General features: G+C 44.8%; 1 protein-coding gene across 3 annotated transcripts in view; it reads right to left on the reverse strand.

The window, feature by feature from the left end:
• The window catches only part of TENT4A (terminal nucleotidyltransferase 4A), a 547,459-nt gene that overhangs the window by 323,275 nt on the left and 207,821 nt on the right, over positions 1–16,363 (reverse strand). For 2 of the 3 annotated variants that reach the window (XM_033929742.1, XM_033929741.1), the window contains one exon: positions 15,277–15,405. The exons of the other annotated variant lie outside the window; for it this stretch is intronic. In XM_033929742.1, coding sequence (XP_033785633.1) covers positions 15,277–15,405 — 129 coding nt within the window. The remainder of the gene's footprint in view (positions 1–15,276; positions 15,406–16,363) is intronic. 3 annotated transcript variants of the gene reach the window in all.

Raw genomic sequence — 16,363 nt, forward strand, 5'->3', positions numbered from 1 at the left:
ACAACAGCCCCGGTCCGACAAACCTTCCTGCCCTTAACCGCGAATCTAAATTACCTTCTTACAGCTGCTGTAAGAAGGTAATTTAGATTTGCGGCTACAGGGCAGGGAGGTTTGTCGGACCGGGGCTGTTGTCGGTCGGTCGGGGAAGTGCCACAAAAGTAAGGGGACCTGGCCGGCTGTGTCCCTTGGTAGCCACTCACTCGAACCGCAAAGCTACTCTCCTTCTCCTTACTTGCCCTGCCTGTAGCACAGAGCCCAACGGAAGTCTTCCCGACGTCAGCGCTGACATCGGGAAGACTTCTGTTTGGCTCTGTGCTGCAAGCAGAGCAGGTAGAGAGAAGAAGAGCCGCGCAATTGAGTACATCCAGCCCCGCAGGAACCCCATGACCTTCGAAGGCATCCCCACGGGATCCCCGCGACCCTAGGGGGCGTCCCCACGGGATTCCCGCGACCCTAGGGGGCGTTCCCACGGGATCCTCGTGACCCGAAGGGGGAACCCGCGGGATTCCCGTCGTCCCTGTTCCCGTGCAGCTCTCTAGTTAGCTCTAGCTCCGTCCCTGCTCTCCCTACTGTGATCCCATGCTCTGTTCTTATGTGAGTTAAAGCCCCACCCCTCTCTCCTAGGAGCAGCTGTGTTAGGCAGGAAATCCCTAGGGAAATAATCCAGGTTTCTCCTAGGCTGGTAATGAGCATACCTTCCAGCATTGGGACTCCACTTCTCAATAAGAGTCCTATCAGGCTTTCTAGAGTACCTGTACTGAGATGGTGCTCTCTGCTGGATATTCCTATGCTCATGGCCTCTCCTGCTCTACCTCTCTGTCTGAGGGGTAGTCAGCCAAATCCAAACCTTTACTTTTAACCTGGTCAGCCCTTCTGACCAGGGACCATGTTCTGCTTTTATCCCTTACAGGGATAAAGCTGGCCACAGGTTTGTCACACTCTTCAATATTAAGATGAGTCCTTCGGTGGATTCTTAAAAAATGTCGAGCCGTTTAAAAAAAAAAAAAAAATGGTGTCGGCTTTTGGTGACAAAAAAAAGCTAGTGGCCCAGGGGTGCTGGTCAGTATCAGACTGCTAGAACACCCTGTGTTCTGATGCAACAGGAGAGATGCCCACTCTCTCCTGCCTACTGTGATCCCCCCCTTGTATCAGGAGAGATGCCCACTCTCTCCTGTCACAACCGCGATCCCCCCCCCCCGCAGCAGAAGAGATGCCCACTCACTCCTGCCTGCATCACTAAATAAAAAAAATCCTGCCGCAACCCCCCCCCCCCACCCACGCATCAGGAGAGATGTCCACTCTTTCCTTCAGCACTAAACTAAATTTAAAAATCCTGCTGCGACTATGAACCCCCCCCAAGCAGCAGGAGAGATGCCCACACTCTCCTGCTGCAGTAAACAACCTGTCGACTGGACCCAACTGCTCCCCACAAATATTGACCCCCCTCCCCTTTACCTCAACAGATGAGCCGGAGGGGCGTGAACTTTATCTGCGTCATTTAAAATGGTAATTCATCTCCCCGGTGCATCTTGGGATACACTGGGGAAGAGCATGAGGCTCTAATTGGCCCAGGGTGTTTAAGGATGCATCAGGAAGAGTCCTATGGCTCTGATTAGCCTGGACACCCCTTAGGCGGTGCCTTAGGCATCCGGGCCAATCAAAGCCTTAGGACCTTTCCCAATGCCGTAAACACCTTGAGCCAATCAGAGCCTGAAGCCCCTCCCCAGTGTATCCCAAGATATACCAGGGATGAGAATTACCATTTTAGACAATGCAGCAGCAGTAGATGATGGGTTATTCCATGTCAAGTGATCAAGGGCTCCCTGCATGACTATCACGGATTTTGATAAAACTTTATGCACAAAGTCCCACATGTATCAAACGAACTTTGGTAAAGTTTTAGTTTTGCCTGTGGAATATTCGTGGAGATATAGCCATTTGTTTGACCCCATACTGCAATGACATACAGTACGACAGTGACATTCTGACAACTTTGAGACACAATATCTCACGAGCTATATTTCCAAAAAAACTGAAACTTAGCTACCCTGCACAACTTTTGGAGCTCTATTCAATGCTAACAATAATAATTTTTGTCGAGCACTGAGTGAATGGCTGAATTACAGTAAACTTGGCCGAAAAAATTAGTGCTCCAAAAAAAGTCAAGTTTGACATTACTTAGCTCCCTCAATAAGTAATAATAATAATAATAAGTAATAATTGAGCAATAAATGCGAAATTTGGCGCATGTCTCAGTACAACGTTGTTTTCAAAAGTGCAATTTCAACCTCCAAGCTCTTTCCATTAGTTTACAAATTAAGTGTAAAGTTGCTAATTTGTGTAAAAAGGCCAAAAATAGGGTATTTTCAGCCTGCTTTTACAGAAAAATACCTTTCAGAAACTCTTTCAAATCAGTCTCATTAGAAAGAGCATATTTCAAACCCCCTAGAAAAGTGGGCTTCATTTTTCAACGCAGGTTAACAATGCCCGAAAAAGGGGGACAAAGTTGGGAGATGTCACCATGGCAACGGCCTACGTTTCAACTTACAATTATGCCACTTTTCACACTGTTTTTCCCTGTTTATGTTTACTCAAGCTTTGGGTACAATTATAGTGTTCTTAATTAATGATTATTCCTAACTAGAAATTGAGGTGATAATTTTGTTGCATGCAGATCACAAATTACAACTTGTTTTCTTTTTCAGATCCACATTATTATTAATTCAGTTTAAAATGGATGCCAACGAATCGACTAATAATAATCCTTTTCTGCCAGACTGTGCCATTGGGCAAAAATTGTTGTCAAAGTGTCATGACGGCACATTTTATTCTGAAAAATGTGGGCTCATTTTTTTACATAATTTGTCAACCGATGAAAAATTGCTTATCACTCGGCGCTCTGAAGTTGAACTGATGGATAAAGACCAAATCTGCCTCCACCACAAAGCAAAGTATCTCGACAAATACGAATTAAAGCAAACATCGTGTTGTAATCCATTTGAAAAGAAAAATCACATTGTTCAAAGTGGATTGTTAAAAGTCTATCTTGCCATGTCTAATGATTTTAGAAAAGTGGCAAAAATAAATATCAAGCCAGGTCAGAAACTTTGCAGTAGGTGCAAAGCCCAATATGTTTCAATGAGTGAAGCTACTGCAGCATCTTCATCTTCAGACGATTTTGATATCAGCATCTCCGATGCAGTTGATCAAAGCTTGACTGCTTTAGGAACCTCTCCATTGAAAATTCGAAGGTTAGCTAGTAGAGATAAAGCCGGCTATGTGATACGAAAAATTGAACGTGTGCAGAATGTGATAGCCAAGAAGATTACATCTGCTGCTGGAGTTTCAGCTGAAGAAGTTGGGCCGTCTCGTCAGTCTGTAGAATGCAAGTTATGTGAAGATTACACTGACCTCATTGAAGAAATGAAAACGAAAATTGCAATATCCAACAGGTCAATGAAAGTTCAATTATTGACGATGGCCCCAAAAAGTTGGTCAATAAAGGAAATAGCAATGAAGTTTGGCGTTTCAGAGCGCATGGTCAGAACAGCCCAAAAAGTAAAGAAAGAGAAAGGCATTTGTTCTATACCTGATGCAAAAATTGGCAAGTCCCTTCCAAAAGAAATTGCAAATAGAGTTCAAGATTTTTACGAAGACGATGAATTCAGCAGAATATGTCCTGGCAAAAAAGATTGCATTTCAGTCCGCCTCAATGGTTTAAAAGTACAAAAGCAAAAGCGGCTGCTGTTGTGTAATTTAAAAGAGCTGTACGTGGCGTACTGTAACAAATACGGAACTGAAATTGGTTTTTCCAAATTCTGTGAGCTCAGGCCAAAGTGGTGTGTAACCGTTGGTGCATCAGGTGCACACTCCATGTGTGTCTGTACGACATCAAAATGTAAAGCTCATGCTACAAGGCGCCAATGTCAAAGATAACTACAAAGTTCTTATGGAAAAAACTGTGTGCGACCTAAATGTCAATGACTGTATGCTACAACGATGTCAAAACTGCCCTGGTGAAGAAGCACTAACAGCATACCTGGAAGAAATATTCAAGGATTTAGATCCAGAAGAATCAATAGAATTTAAGCAATGGGTTCACGCTGACCGTGAAACATTAGAAACAAGCGTACTAACCATGGACAACTTTATTGAAAGACTTGCAAGCAAGAGTTGGAAGTTGACAAGCCACCATTTCATTTCAAAACATCAAAGTGAATATTTGAAGATGTTGAAGACAGGCTTAAAAGAAACGGAAATGATCATTTTGATGGATTTTGCTGAAAATTACTCATTTGTTGTACAGGATGCCGCCCAAGGCTTTCACTGGGAAAATTCACAAGCTACAGTACATCCTTTTGTTGCATATTACCTCAATGAAGTGGGCACATTGCAAGTTGTAAACTGTTGCATTATTTCTGATCATATGCAACATGATACGATATCTGTACACGTGTTTATTCAAAAGTTGATCGAATTTTTGGTAACTCAAACAAACATTACCAAAATATACTACTTCAGTGACGGCTCAGCTGCACAATATAAAAACTACAAGAACTTTGTGAATTTGTGCAATCACAGAAATGATTTCATCATTGAGGTTGAATGGAATTTTTTTTGGAACTAGCCACGGAAAATCACCCTGCGATGTAGTTGGTGGAACAACTAAACGACTGGCTGCCTGGGCTAGCCTCCAAAGACCATTAACGGATCAAATATTGACGCCAAAGGATCTATTTAACTTTTGTGACCAAAATATACACAGAGTTAAATACATTTATGTTCCAAAAGAAGAAATTGAAGAAAGCAAAAAGTTTCAAGAAGAAAGATGGCATGAAAGCAGCACAGTAGCCGGTACCAGAGAGCACCACCAATTTGTACCAGTCGACTCAAACTCGGTTCGTGTCAGCAAAGTTTCAAATGACACAATAAATTTTGTTGCCAAAATTTCTGATACTGCCATTCCAAATTTGAAAGTGTCCGAAATCTTTCCTGGTTGCTACGTTGCCTGTACTTACGATAATCAATGGTGCATAGGCAACGTTGTTGAAGTCTCAATTGAACAAAATGATGCATTGATAAAATTTATGCATCCTCACGGTCCAGCTCATTCGTTTTATTGGCCAGAAAGGCAAGATGTTTGTTGGGTTCCAGAGCAACACCTCATCTGCATGCTTTGTGCCCCTTCAGTTACATCATCCGGCCGCCAATATCAATTTCCAGAAACTGCATTGAAGAAAGTGGCTCAAAAATTTAACAGAATGTTATAAAGATTGCTGGCAGTTAAAATCAAAGTGGACTTCACTTCGGCTTGGGAACCATATAAGATACCCAATTTAGGCTTGGGAACCGAGGATAAGACACCCTAATCATTGGCTTTGGAACCAGAAAGATACCAACAAAAGGCTTTGGAACCTTGACAAAGAAATCAAATGCGAGGCTTGGGAACCTGGACGAAGTGGCCCACCCGTGGCTGGTATTGCACAGCTATCGGGCGTGACCCCTATGGCGATGGGGTTGCCAGTTCAAACTCTTGAACTGGTAGTGACAGTGTCACCATGGACCAAAGCAATAGAGTAGTAGTAATACTACGTCAATACAAAACTGTAACTTTAAAAATGACAGAACTATGTTGAAATAGAGGTTGTTGCCGTGGCAACGTCTCCCAACTTTGTCCCCCTTTTTCAGGCATTGTTAACCTGCGTTGAAAAATGAAGTCCACTTTTCTAGGGGGTTTGAAATATGCTCTTTCTAATGAGACGGATTTGAAAGAGTTTCTAAAAGGTATTTTTCTGTAAAAGCAAGCTGAAAATACCCTATTTTTGGCCTTTTTACACAAATTAGCAACTTTACACTTAATTTGTAAACTAATGGAAAGAGCTTGGAGGTTGAAATTGTACTTTTGAAAACAACGTTGTACTGAGACATTATACGCCAAATTTCGCATTTATTACTCAATTATTGTGGGAGCTAAGTAATGTCAAACTCTGACTTTTTTTGGAGCACTAATTTTTTCGGCCAAGTTTACTGTAATTCAGGCATTCAATCAGTGCTCGGCAAAAATTGTTATTGGTAGCAATGAACAGAGCTCAAAAAGTTATGCAGGGTAGCTAAGTTTCAGTTTTTTTGGAAACACAGCTTGGGAGATATTGTGTCTCAAAGTTGTCAGAATGTCATTGTCGTACTGTATTTCATTGCGGTATGGGGTCAAACAAATGGCTATATCTCCACAAATATTCCACAGGCGAAACTAAAACTTTACCAAAGTTCGTTTGAGACATGGTGGACTCTGCATATGAAGTTTCATCAAAATCCGTGATGGTCATGCAGGGCACTTTCCAAGAATCTGATCACTTGACATGGAATGACCCTGATGTCCACGTCCCTCCGGCTCATCTGTTAAGGTAAGGGAGAGGGGGGGATCACTACTAGTAGGAGAGCGGTTGAGTCCGGTCACGGCGGGTAGTTTACTGCAGCAGGAGAGAGTGGGCATCTCTCCTGTTGCCAGGGGAGGGGGGGGGGGTTCACGGCTGTTGCAGGATTTTTTTTTATTTAGACAGAAGCAGAGAGTGGGCAGGATTTTTTACAATTTAGTGTAGTAGGAGAGTGGACATTTCTCCTGTTGCTGGGGGGGGAGGGGGGGGAGTAACAGGCTGATTTGAGAGACATAGTGCAGTAAGCAAGCGGTACTGATGGGAGCAATTGAACACCAGCCAAGCTCACAGACCCAACGGGTAAAAGGCAGTTCAAAATTCACCGATAAAAGGGAGATAGGAGATGGAACAGCTGGAGACACACTATTCAGTGGCTTACCGGCACCATAGTATCACGTATATCCACCGTACTTATCTTTAAAGTGTTTTCACAAGGTCTCCTGACATTTATCTTGAATTAGACAGAAGCTGCTCAGGTCAATTCTCATGGTTAACAGCTATAAAATCAGTATTACAAGCTTCCAAAAGGCTCTATGAAAGCTTTGTGGACTGGATGTAGCCCACACCTTTTATGTTTGACATTCATGGTCAAAGGCATAATTCCAAACCCCAATCCTTGCTTATGCAATAATAAAGATCAATTACTTTAGGCTGCCATATAATCATTCTGTGTACAATCTTCAAGCGTGAATTTGATCCTGAAAAACACTTCTCATACACTGAATGGCAAGGGCAGATATTGACTGTGGATTTAATAATAATTTATTTCTTATATACCGCCAAAGCCATAGTAGTTCGAGGCGGTTGAAGAAGGGCTGGACAATCAGCGAAAGGTTACAATGGTACAATCAGAGAAACTAGGTGCCAGGGAAAATGGTACAATCAGGGAAAAGGGTACAATCAGCGAAAAACGTACAATCAGCGAAAGATGGAGTAATCAGAGAAAAAGGTACAATCAGAGCAAAAAATTACAGTAAAGAAGGTTGGGACAATCTGCTAGGGTTACCAAATTTCCTCTAAAAAAAAAAAAAAGGGGATATTTGACTCCGCCCTATTCCAGCCCCACACGCACCTCATGTCTCCTTCCCACATCTAGAGGGACTCTGCGCATGTGTGGACATTGACGTGATGACATCACACTCATGCATGTGATGCCATCACATCAACATCCGCAGATGCACAGAGGCCCTCCAGACGCGGCCCTGAGCTCGGGGCCTTCCAAAACCCGAACAACTGTCAAATATCTTCCTACTTGGGGCCATGACACCAATAACGCTTCACAACATTCATTCCTACCAGAACTCCTGGCCTTGGTCATACGTACAGAACACAGATAAATCCTATGCAAATATAGGACCACGAATATAAGATGTGAGACTCTGCATGTATGTATGCAATACACCAGAAAAATGGAAACAAATGCATTTCTTCCTGAACAGTGCAAAATATAGACAGCAGATGTAAATTCTCAAAACCGACATATTCAATCACTACATTGAAAATAAAATCATTTTTCCTATAGTCCAATAGTCTTTTCCTAGTCTCTGGTTGCACTTCCTTCTGTCTGTGCTCTTATCTCTGTTTCAAGGGATTTCTTATCTGTTTGCTGTACTTCTCTCCTTCACCTTCTACCCTACATCCATCTATGGCATCAATTTAATATTCAACTCTTCAATTTTTCTGTTTTCTTCTCAAATCTATCTACTTTTCCATGTCTTCCCTTCCCATCATCCATATACACTCCTTCCTCTCTCTGCCCTTCCTCTCCATCCACGTGTACCAACTCCTCCCTTCTCCACTATTCCCATCTTTTCTTTAACTGCATTTTCCCCCTCTCCTCTTCCCCACCTCTCCTATCCCTGTGTACCATATCCTCTCTTTCTCTCCCCATCCTTTCCATCCCTGAGCATCTCCATCCCCTCACTTCTCTGGTGGTCTGACATCTTTCTCCTCTCCTTCCCACAGTCTGCCATCAGTCTTCCCTCCTTCCCTTCCCTCCTCTCACTTTGCGGTCTGGCATCTCTCTGTCCTTCTCTTTCCCCTATTCCAGTGTGGCTCAAACTTTTTTAGCTCTGGCACACCAAATGGAGCAAATTTTTTCACGGCACATAACTGAAATTAATTGTAATGAGAAACAAAAAATTAAATGTGAGTTATTTATTTAAAGTTCTTTAAGCCAGTGTTTTTCAACCGCTGTTCCGCGGCACACTAGTGTGCCGCGAGATGTTGCCTGGTGTGCCGTACGGTCAGGGCAGCCATCAGGGCAGTACCACCAGTCCTGCATTCAGGGGCCCGGAGCTGACAGGGGGCCCGGGCTCCCCCAGGGTCCTAGGCCACAGTCTAGGGAGATGGGCGGTCCGCCCCACGTGGACAGGAGAGAGCTGGACGGGGGACCCGCGGAGTTCAATACATCTCGAGCCGCGAGGCTCGTCTTCTGTTCCTGCCTGCCCTGCAGCTAAAATATAGACGATCGCAAGCGTTCCCCGATGTCAGCGCTGACGTCGGAGGGAGGGCTTAAGCAAAGCCTGCCCTCCGACGTCAGCGCTGACGTCGGAGAATACTTCCGTTCGGCTATTTGTGCGCAGCAGGGCAGGCAGGAAGCAGAAGACAAGCCTCGCGGCTTGAGCTTCGTTTTGCTGAGAAAGTTGCAAAGATGGGCTGGGAGGCAAACACGGAACACAAAAGGGGGGAGGGAGTGCGTTTTGGACACAAGGCATGAACTTGGGAGAGAGGAAGGGAGGGAAAGAGATGCTGAGGTGGGGGAGGGAATGGGTTTTTGGACACAGAAGGCATGGACTTGGGAGAGAGGAAGGGAGGGAAAGAGATGCTGAGGTGGGGGAGGGAATGCGTTTTTGGACACAGAAGAAATGGATTTGGGAGAGAGGAAGGGAGAGAAAGAGATGCTGAGGTGGGGGAGGGAATGCGTTTTTGGACACAGAAGAAATGGACTTGGGAGAGAGGAAGGGAGGGAAAGAGATGCTGAGGTGGGGGAGGGAATGAGTGTTTGGACACAGAAGGCATGGACTTTGGAGAGAGGAAGGGAGGGAAAGAGATGGTTGTGTACACGGGGAATAGAAGAAAGGAGAATTTTTGGTCATAGGGAGGGAGTGAGGTACAGATAATGGCATACCAGGGGGGGGGGGTCGGTCTGCCCCACCCCGGGATTACGTCCCAAGGGGGTGCACAGCTGGCCACCCTCCAGTGTTGTCCCTAGGCCGGCAAACTGCGGCTCTTTAGCCATTTGAGTGCCACCACCGCCATCGGGAACAGGCCGGCGCCAAATTCTCCCTGCTTTTCCCTGTGGGGCCGGCCAACTCTCGCCACTCGCGTCAATTCTGACGTCGGAGAGGACGTTCTGGGCCAGCCAATCGCTGCCTGGCTGGCCTAGAACGTCCTCTCCGACGTTAGAATTGACGACGGGTGGCGAGAGTTGGTCGGCCCCGCGGGGAAGAGAAGCAGGGAGAACTTGGCGCCGGCCTGTTCCCGATGGCGGCGGTGGCACTCAAGTGAATTACTTTATATATAGTCAATATAGGCACAGAGTTAAATTTTTTAACATTTTCTAATGGTGGTGTGCCTCGTGATTTTTTTCATGAAACAAGTGTGCCTTTGCCCAAAAAAGGTTGAAAAACACTGCTTTAAGCTATGTATGGATAATTGTAACAATGGTGAATCTAAAGTAGATAGAATTGCAAATTAATGTGATGGATGTGCTTGTTTTTTTAGTGCAAATTAACTCAAAAAGCGGCTTGATAGTCGACAAGCAAGCATTCAATCTTCCACCACCAGCAGTCATTCTCTCTTTTTATTTAATTTAATTTGTCAGAGCTGAAAATCCAAGTTCGCAAAGATAAAAAGATCCAAATGGTAATAAAGCCTTGATTGCTTTGATGTTCGAGTTAGGATAACTACTGCATAAAAAATAAAAATAAAATTACTTGCCTCTAGTTTTCAAGGACCAATCGCATAAAAACATAAGAAGTGCTATCTCTGGAACAGACCCTAGATCCATCAAGTCCGGCGATCCGCACACGCGGAGGCCCCGCCAGGTGTACCCTGGCATAGTTTTAGTCCCCATATCACTCTAAGCTTCTCATAAGGAGATGTGCATCTAGCTTACTCTTAAATCCTAGAACGGTGGATTCTGCAATTACCTCTTCTGGGAGAGCATTCCAGGTGTCCACCACTCGTTGTGTGAATCAGAACTTCCTGATATTTGTCCTGAACTTGTCCCCCTTAGCTTCAGTCCATGTCCTCTTGTCCGTGTCACATTGGACATTGTAAATAATTTTTTTTCCTGCTCTATTTTGTCGATTCCTTTCAGTATTTTGAAAGTCTTGATCATATCCACTCGCAGTCTCCTTTTCTCAAGGAAGAACAATCCCAGTCTCTTAAGTCGTTCCTCATATTCCAAGTTCTCCATGCCCTTTATTAGCTTCGTTGCTCGTCTCTGCACCCTCTCGAGCATTTTTATATCCTTCTTTAGGTATGGAGACCAATGTTGGATGCAGTATTCCAAGTGTGGTCTGACCATCGCTCTATAAAGCGGCATTATTACTTTCTCCGATCTACTCGCGATTCCCTTCTTTATCATGCCTAGCATTCTATTCGCGTTCTTTGCTACCGCAGCGCATTGCGCCAACGGCTTCAGGGTCCTATCGATTAATACGCCAAGGTCCCTTTCCTGTTCGGTTTTTCCCAGAGTTGCACCTTGTGTTCCTTATTTTTTCTGCCTAAGTGCATCACTTTGTATTTTTCCACATTAAACTTCATCTGCCATTTATCTGCCCAATTCTCCAATCGGCTCAAGTCGCTCTGGAGTTCCTCACTGTCCTTCTGCGATTTGATTGCCCAGCATAGCTTTGTGTCATCTGCAAACTTGACGATCTCACTGGATGTTCTATCCTCTTGGTCGTTGCTGAAAATATTAAATAAGATGGGCCCAAGTAACGAGCCCTGGGGCTCGCCGCTAGTCGCATTCTCCCAGTCTGAGAAATTCCCATTTATGCCCACTCTCTGCCTTCTGTTCTCCAGCCATTTGCCTATCAGTATATCTCCTATTCCTTGGCCCTGCAGTTTCCTGAGGAGTCTTAAATGTGGAACCTTGTTAAACACTTTCTGAAAATCCAAGTGGTTGTATCCTTACACACTCAGATGTTCATAACATTGACAGACTCTTGCGTACGCAACATACATATATGTCATCTATTCTAGTGTATACTTATGAAGGGAATTTTTAAAAATTAAGTAAAATTCTGGAATCTCTCATAGCATGCCCAGAATCTCTTCCAGGTACACCACTGTGTTATGGCACAGTTTGAGAGACACTGCCCTATCCCCTATCTCTTTCTCCTCCTTCCCTGTTTAACATTTCCATCTCCTTCTCTACTTCTTCAGTAGTCCATCTCTCTCCTTCCCTTTCACCCTTCTTGTGATCTGTGGACCTCCCTCTCACCTCTCCTACCCTTCCTTCTTCCTCCCTGCCATAGTCTGAAATCTCTCCCCTCCTTCCCTGGTCTGATAACCCTTTCCTACCCCTCCAGCAGTTCATGTCTCTCCTTTCCCCCTTCTTGTGTCTTGTGGTCTGGTATCTCCTCTTCCTCTTCCCTACTCCTCCCTACCATAGTCTGGCATCTGTCCTCCCCTTCCCTTTCCTTCCCCGAAGGTCTGACATCTTTTTTTTCTTCCCCATCCCAGAGGGCCACCCTCTTGCGATTCCTGAAGCCTCCACAGGATCCGGTGGCAGCTGTGCTTTCTCTTCGGACTGAGGCAGCATGAGTAAGGTTTTAACAGGACTATCCCCTTTATAGATTCCCTGTCCCGTTGTCCCCATGTACAGCTTCGGGATGTCAAAATGTCCCATTTTCAGGGATAGCGTCCCGAAGCTGTCTGTGGGGACAACGGGACAGGCAATCGCTTCCCCTCCCTCTAGCGCCGAAACCTGCCCCCCCCCGGACCGGCCTCTGCTGCCTACCACCACTTCAAACACCTCCCCACCCAGGTTTTGAAGGTGACGTTGGACCAGCACGCTTAACTGCCCTATTCTCACTTTCTCTAACGCCAGCCCTGCAGCTCCGGACTTCCCCACACCTGGTTCCCCCCAGGATCACTATTATTTTAAATATTATAGCAGCCGCGGCGCTGTATCCATCAGAGGAGACTTCTGCCATCAGCCTGCCCCGGAACTCTTCCTGCAGCAGCCGCCCGTCTAGGCGGGAACAGGAAGTCGCTGTTGCAGAAAGAGTTCCGGGGCAGGCTGACGGCAGAAGTCTCCTCTGATGGATACAGCGCTGTGGCTGCCATAACATTTAAAATAATAGCGATCCAGGGGGGGAAGGAGGGGGGGCAGGTGTGGAGAAGTATGGAGCTGCAGGGCCAACGTTAGAGGGAGTGAGAGCTGATGGTGCTGCAGGGTCCCGCTGGGGGGAGGGAGGGAGGAAGGAAGAAGAGGAATCGAAGCATCGGCAATTTTGGGGGAGCAGGTGTGGGGAAATCCGGAGCTGCAAGGGAGTGTGTTGCTGTACCCAAATGGAGGGAGAAGGAAGATGAGGGAGGGAATGAAAAGAGATGCCATGGCTTGGAGGGAAGAAGAGATGCCAGGGCATGGAGGGGGAGGGAAAGATGGAAGAAAAGGAAAGGAGAGAGATGCCAGGGAATCAGGAAAGGGATGATGCCAGACCGTGGGGTGGGAAGGAAAGAAAGGAGAAGAGAGAAATGCCAGAGCATAGGGGATGGGGTGGTGACAGAGAAAATAAAGGAGAGGTGGCAGAGCTGAAATCAATCATGTACAAAGGAGAGAAGATAGACAGTTTATGGAAGGAGCTTAGAAAGTGGGAAGATGCCATATGGAAGAGAGAGGGCGGACACTGGATGGAAAGGGCAGTGAATGGAAGGGGCGAGACAGAGGGTGAACAGTAGAGAGAGGGAGACAGACACTGAATGGAAGTGTGGGGGAGAGGAGGGACAGCCGCTGAATGGAAGTGTGGGGGAGAGGGGGAGCAGATGCTGGAAGAAAGTGGGAAGGAGAAAGTAAAAAGGGCACATGCTGAATTGAGGGAAGAGGATAGAAGGATACTGGAAGGGGTGAGGGAAAGAGGTAGCAAGCTATAGGTAAACACAGTGAAAGAGGGAAATTGAGGACTGAATAGTAAAAAATAATTTAGACAGAAGCAGAAAATAACTTGAGAAGGAAGACCAGGGAAGAACAGGAGGAAGGGAGCGGAGAAAGAGATGCAAGAGCAGGGGGGAAGGGGAGGAGACAGATACCAGATCTGGGAGGAGGCAAAGAGGAAGGAGACAGATACTAGATCTGAGGGGAAAAAAGGAGGAGAGAGATATGCTAAAATCTGCTGGGAGGGAGGAAGGAAAGAAGGAGAGAAAGAGGCAGAGAAAGGGGGGGGGGGTTGTAAGCAGATTAGAAAGACTAGAGAGAGAAAGGCCTGGAGAAAAAGGAAAAGACAGGAGGCAGATGCAGGACTATGGGAGGTTCACACAGAGAGGGAGAGAGAGGGAGACCTGGAACAAAGGAGAACTGACACTGGATCTGGGGTGGGTAATAGAGGGAAAAGAGAGACCTAGACCCAAAGGGGATGGGGTTGGATTGTGAAAGAAATGTTGAATGTAAACGAAAGAAAGATTGGATGTACAGTCAGAAGGAAGTGCAACCAAGAGACTCATGAAATCACAAGACAACAAAGGTAGAAAATATGATTTTATTTTCAATTTAGTGATCAAAATGTGTCTGTTTTGAGAATTTATATCTGCTGTCTATATTTTGCACTATATTTGTCTATTTTTCTATGGTTACTGAGGTGACATTGCATCTTTGAAAACCCCCCGAAACTTGTACATGATAATTCCATCATCCTCTCCAAACTAGACTACTACAATGCCATCTACTTAAGCCTATCAAAAAAAAGTCTTCAAAGATTCCAGCTAATCCAGAATACTGCAGCCAAGTTGATCTTTGCAAAACGCAAGTCTGACCATGTCTCCCCACTCCTAGCCAAACTTCACTGGCTCCCAGTGATTTCCAGAATCCATTTCAAATGCTCCTGCCTGGCTTTTAAGATCATTCACGGCATCCTTCCTCCCTTAAACCCACTATCTTATAACTCCTCGAGTCTACCAGACCTGCCCAAAGGTATAAACTATCCTTCTCCTCTCTACACAGTATTCGCTATGCAGGCAAACTGGGAAAATCCCTTCTCTTCAGAATCACAGGTCTTTGGAACGACCTTACTACCCCGCTGCGGAACCTGGGCTCCCTCAAATTATTCCGCAAGCAACTGAAAACCTGGCTTTTCACTAAAATGTAATTCTATGCCCCCTTACTCTTCTCTTCTATATATAAGTTCATGTAAATCTTTTTTTTCCTTCTCTTCCTATATTTTAAGTTCTTGTAAACCGTGCCAAGCTCCACATCCGTGGAGATGATGCGGTATATAAACTTAAGGTTTAGTTTAGTTTAACACTTTCTCTGTGTTCATTGTGCTTTGTGTTTTTTTATATATTTTATGTTTACCATCATGAATTAAGAGCAGCTGCAGGGATGGATCAGGTGGCAGGTGATAGTCAGTGTGGGTCGCCAAAAAATTCTCCATGGTTCTGCTATTGGCTCACTGGCCTTGTAATGAAGACCACTGACCTAGGGTATCAGATGCTCTTATGCCAGGCCTTAACTGTAGTTGAAATCATATCCCAGTTTCCCATAATAGAACAAGTAGCTATCATAACAGGCCCAACTGTAAGGCAATAAAATAAAATTATTCTGATGTTAATTTAAATAATTTAAATTTAAATAACCACAACAACAACAAAAAAACTAACAAAAAAGACTTACCTGTAAGAAGCTAATGGCCATTAAAATTAGACTGTAAGAACTAATTCCACCAGTAAAAACTTCATTTAAATCCCTCTGAAGGAGAAACTGCTTTAATACTAAAATCAACAATGGCAGCAACGAGTATTTCTGCAGAAAAAGAAGATTGTACCACTTAATGTTTGCAAATATTTTTACCTCTGGCAATTAGGTAAATACTATATTTTCCCTACTGAAAAAATGTTATACTCTACACAGCATTTTATTTGTAGAATATCAATTTCTTAAACACTTTCAACATCTTAAGTTCTTAAAAAATATGAAACAGTAATAAACTAGGTTGCAAGGCCCAGATTCTGCAAAGTGTTTCCTGATTGAAGGCAGCTGTAGGCATCCTACAGCTGTCTAATCAGCCAGTTTTTTAAAAAAATGCTCCCCAGGCATGCCGCCTATATTGAATGCACCTCCGGGAGGCCCACAAGACCACCCAAGCTCGCCTAAGGTTAGGCGGCAGCTTTAGGCGAACCAAGGAGGCCCTATGAGTCTCCCTAGTAGAGCGGGAGATGCTTACAATGTAGGCCAGCAAAATGCCGCTATACTTATTGCGGCAAGGGATCTCCCTGCCACGTCTACACCAATCTGGTTCTGTAACCGGCATCTGTAACATGGATGTCGGTTACAGAATCGAGTTTATTTTAGGCAGGCATAGGACGGATTCTGTATAGGATTCCCCTCCCAGGCATCCTATACAGAATCCGGGCCTATGTGCCTGCCCAATGGAAAATAGGTTCTTACCGTCAATAATCTTCTTTCTAGTAGTCCCTGGAGCTTTCTACATGCAAGGAGTTCGATCCATTCCCATGATCTGGGACTTGCAGAAATCCACACTTTTCTCACCATGTGCTCCTTCTACTACTGAGAAAGAGAGAGCCCTCTGCAGTTATGTCAAAAAGCCAAGCAACCACACTGGAACAAGGCAACAACAAAGTAGGAGTCACAAAACAATCAAATCAACATCTCACCACTTTGGAATCCAACATCAAATCACTAGAAACACAATACATTTCTAATCTATCTAATTCTATGATACGTACACTGCTTACCCACA

This window comes from Geotrypetes seraphini, chromosome 2 (genome assembly GCF_902459505.1).
Source record: "Geotrypetes seraphini chromosome 2, aGeoSer1.1, whole genome shotgun sequence".
Classification (NCBI taxonomy): Eukaryota; Metazoa; Chordata; class Amphibia; order Gymnophiona; family Dermophiidae; genus Geotrypetes; species Geotrypetes seraphini.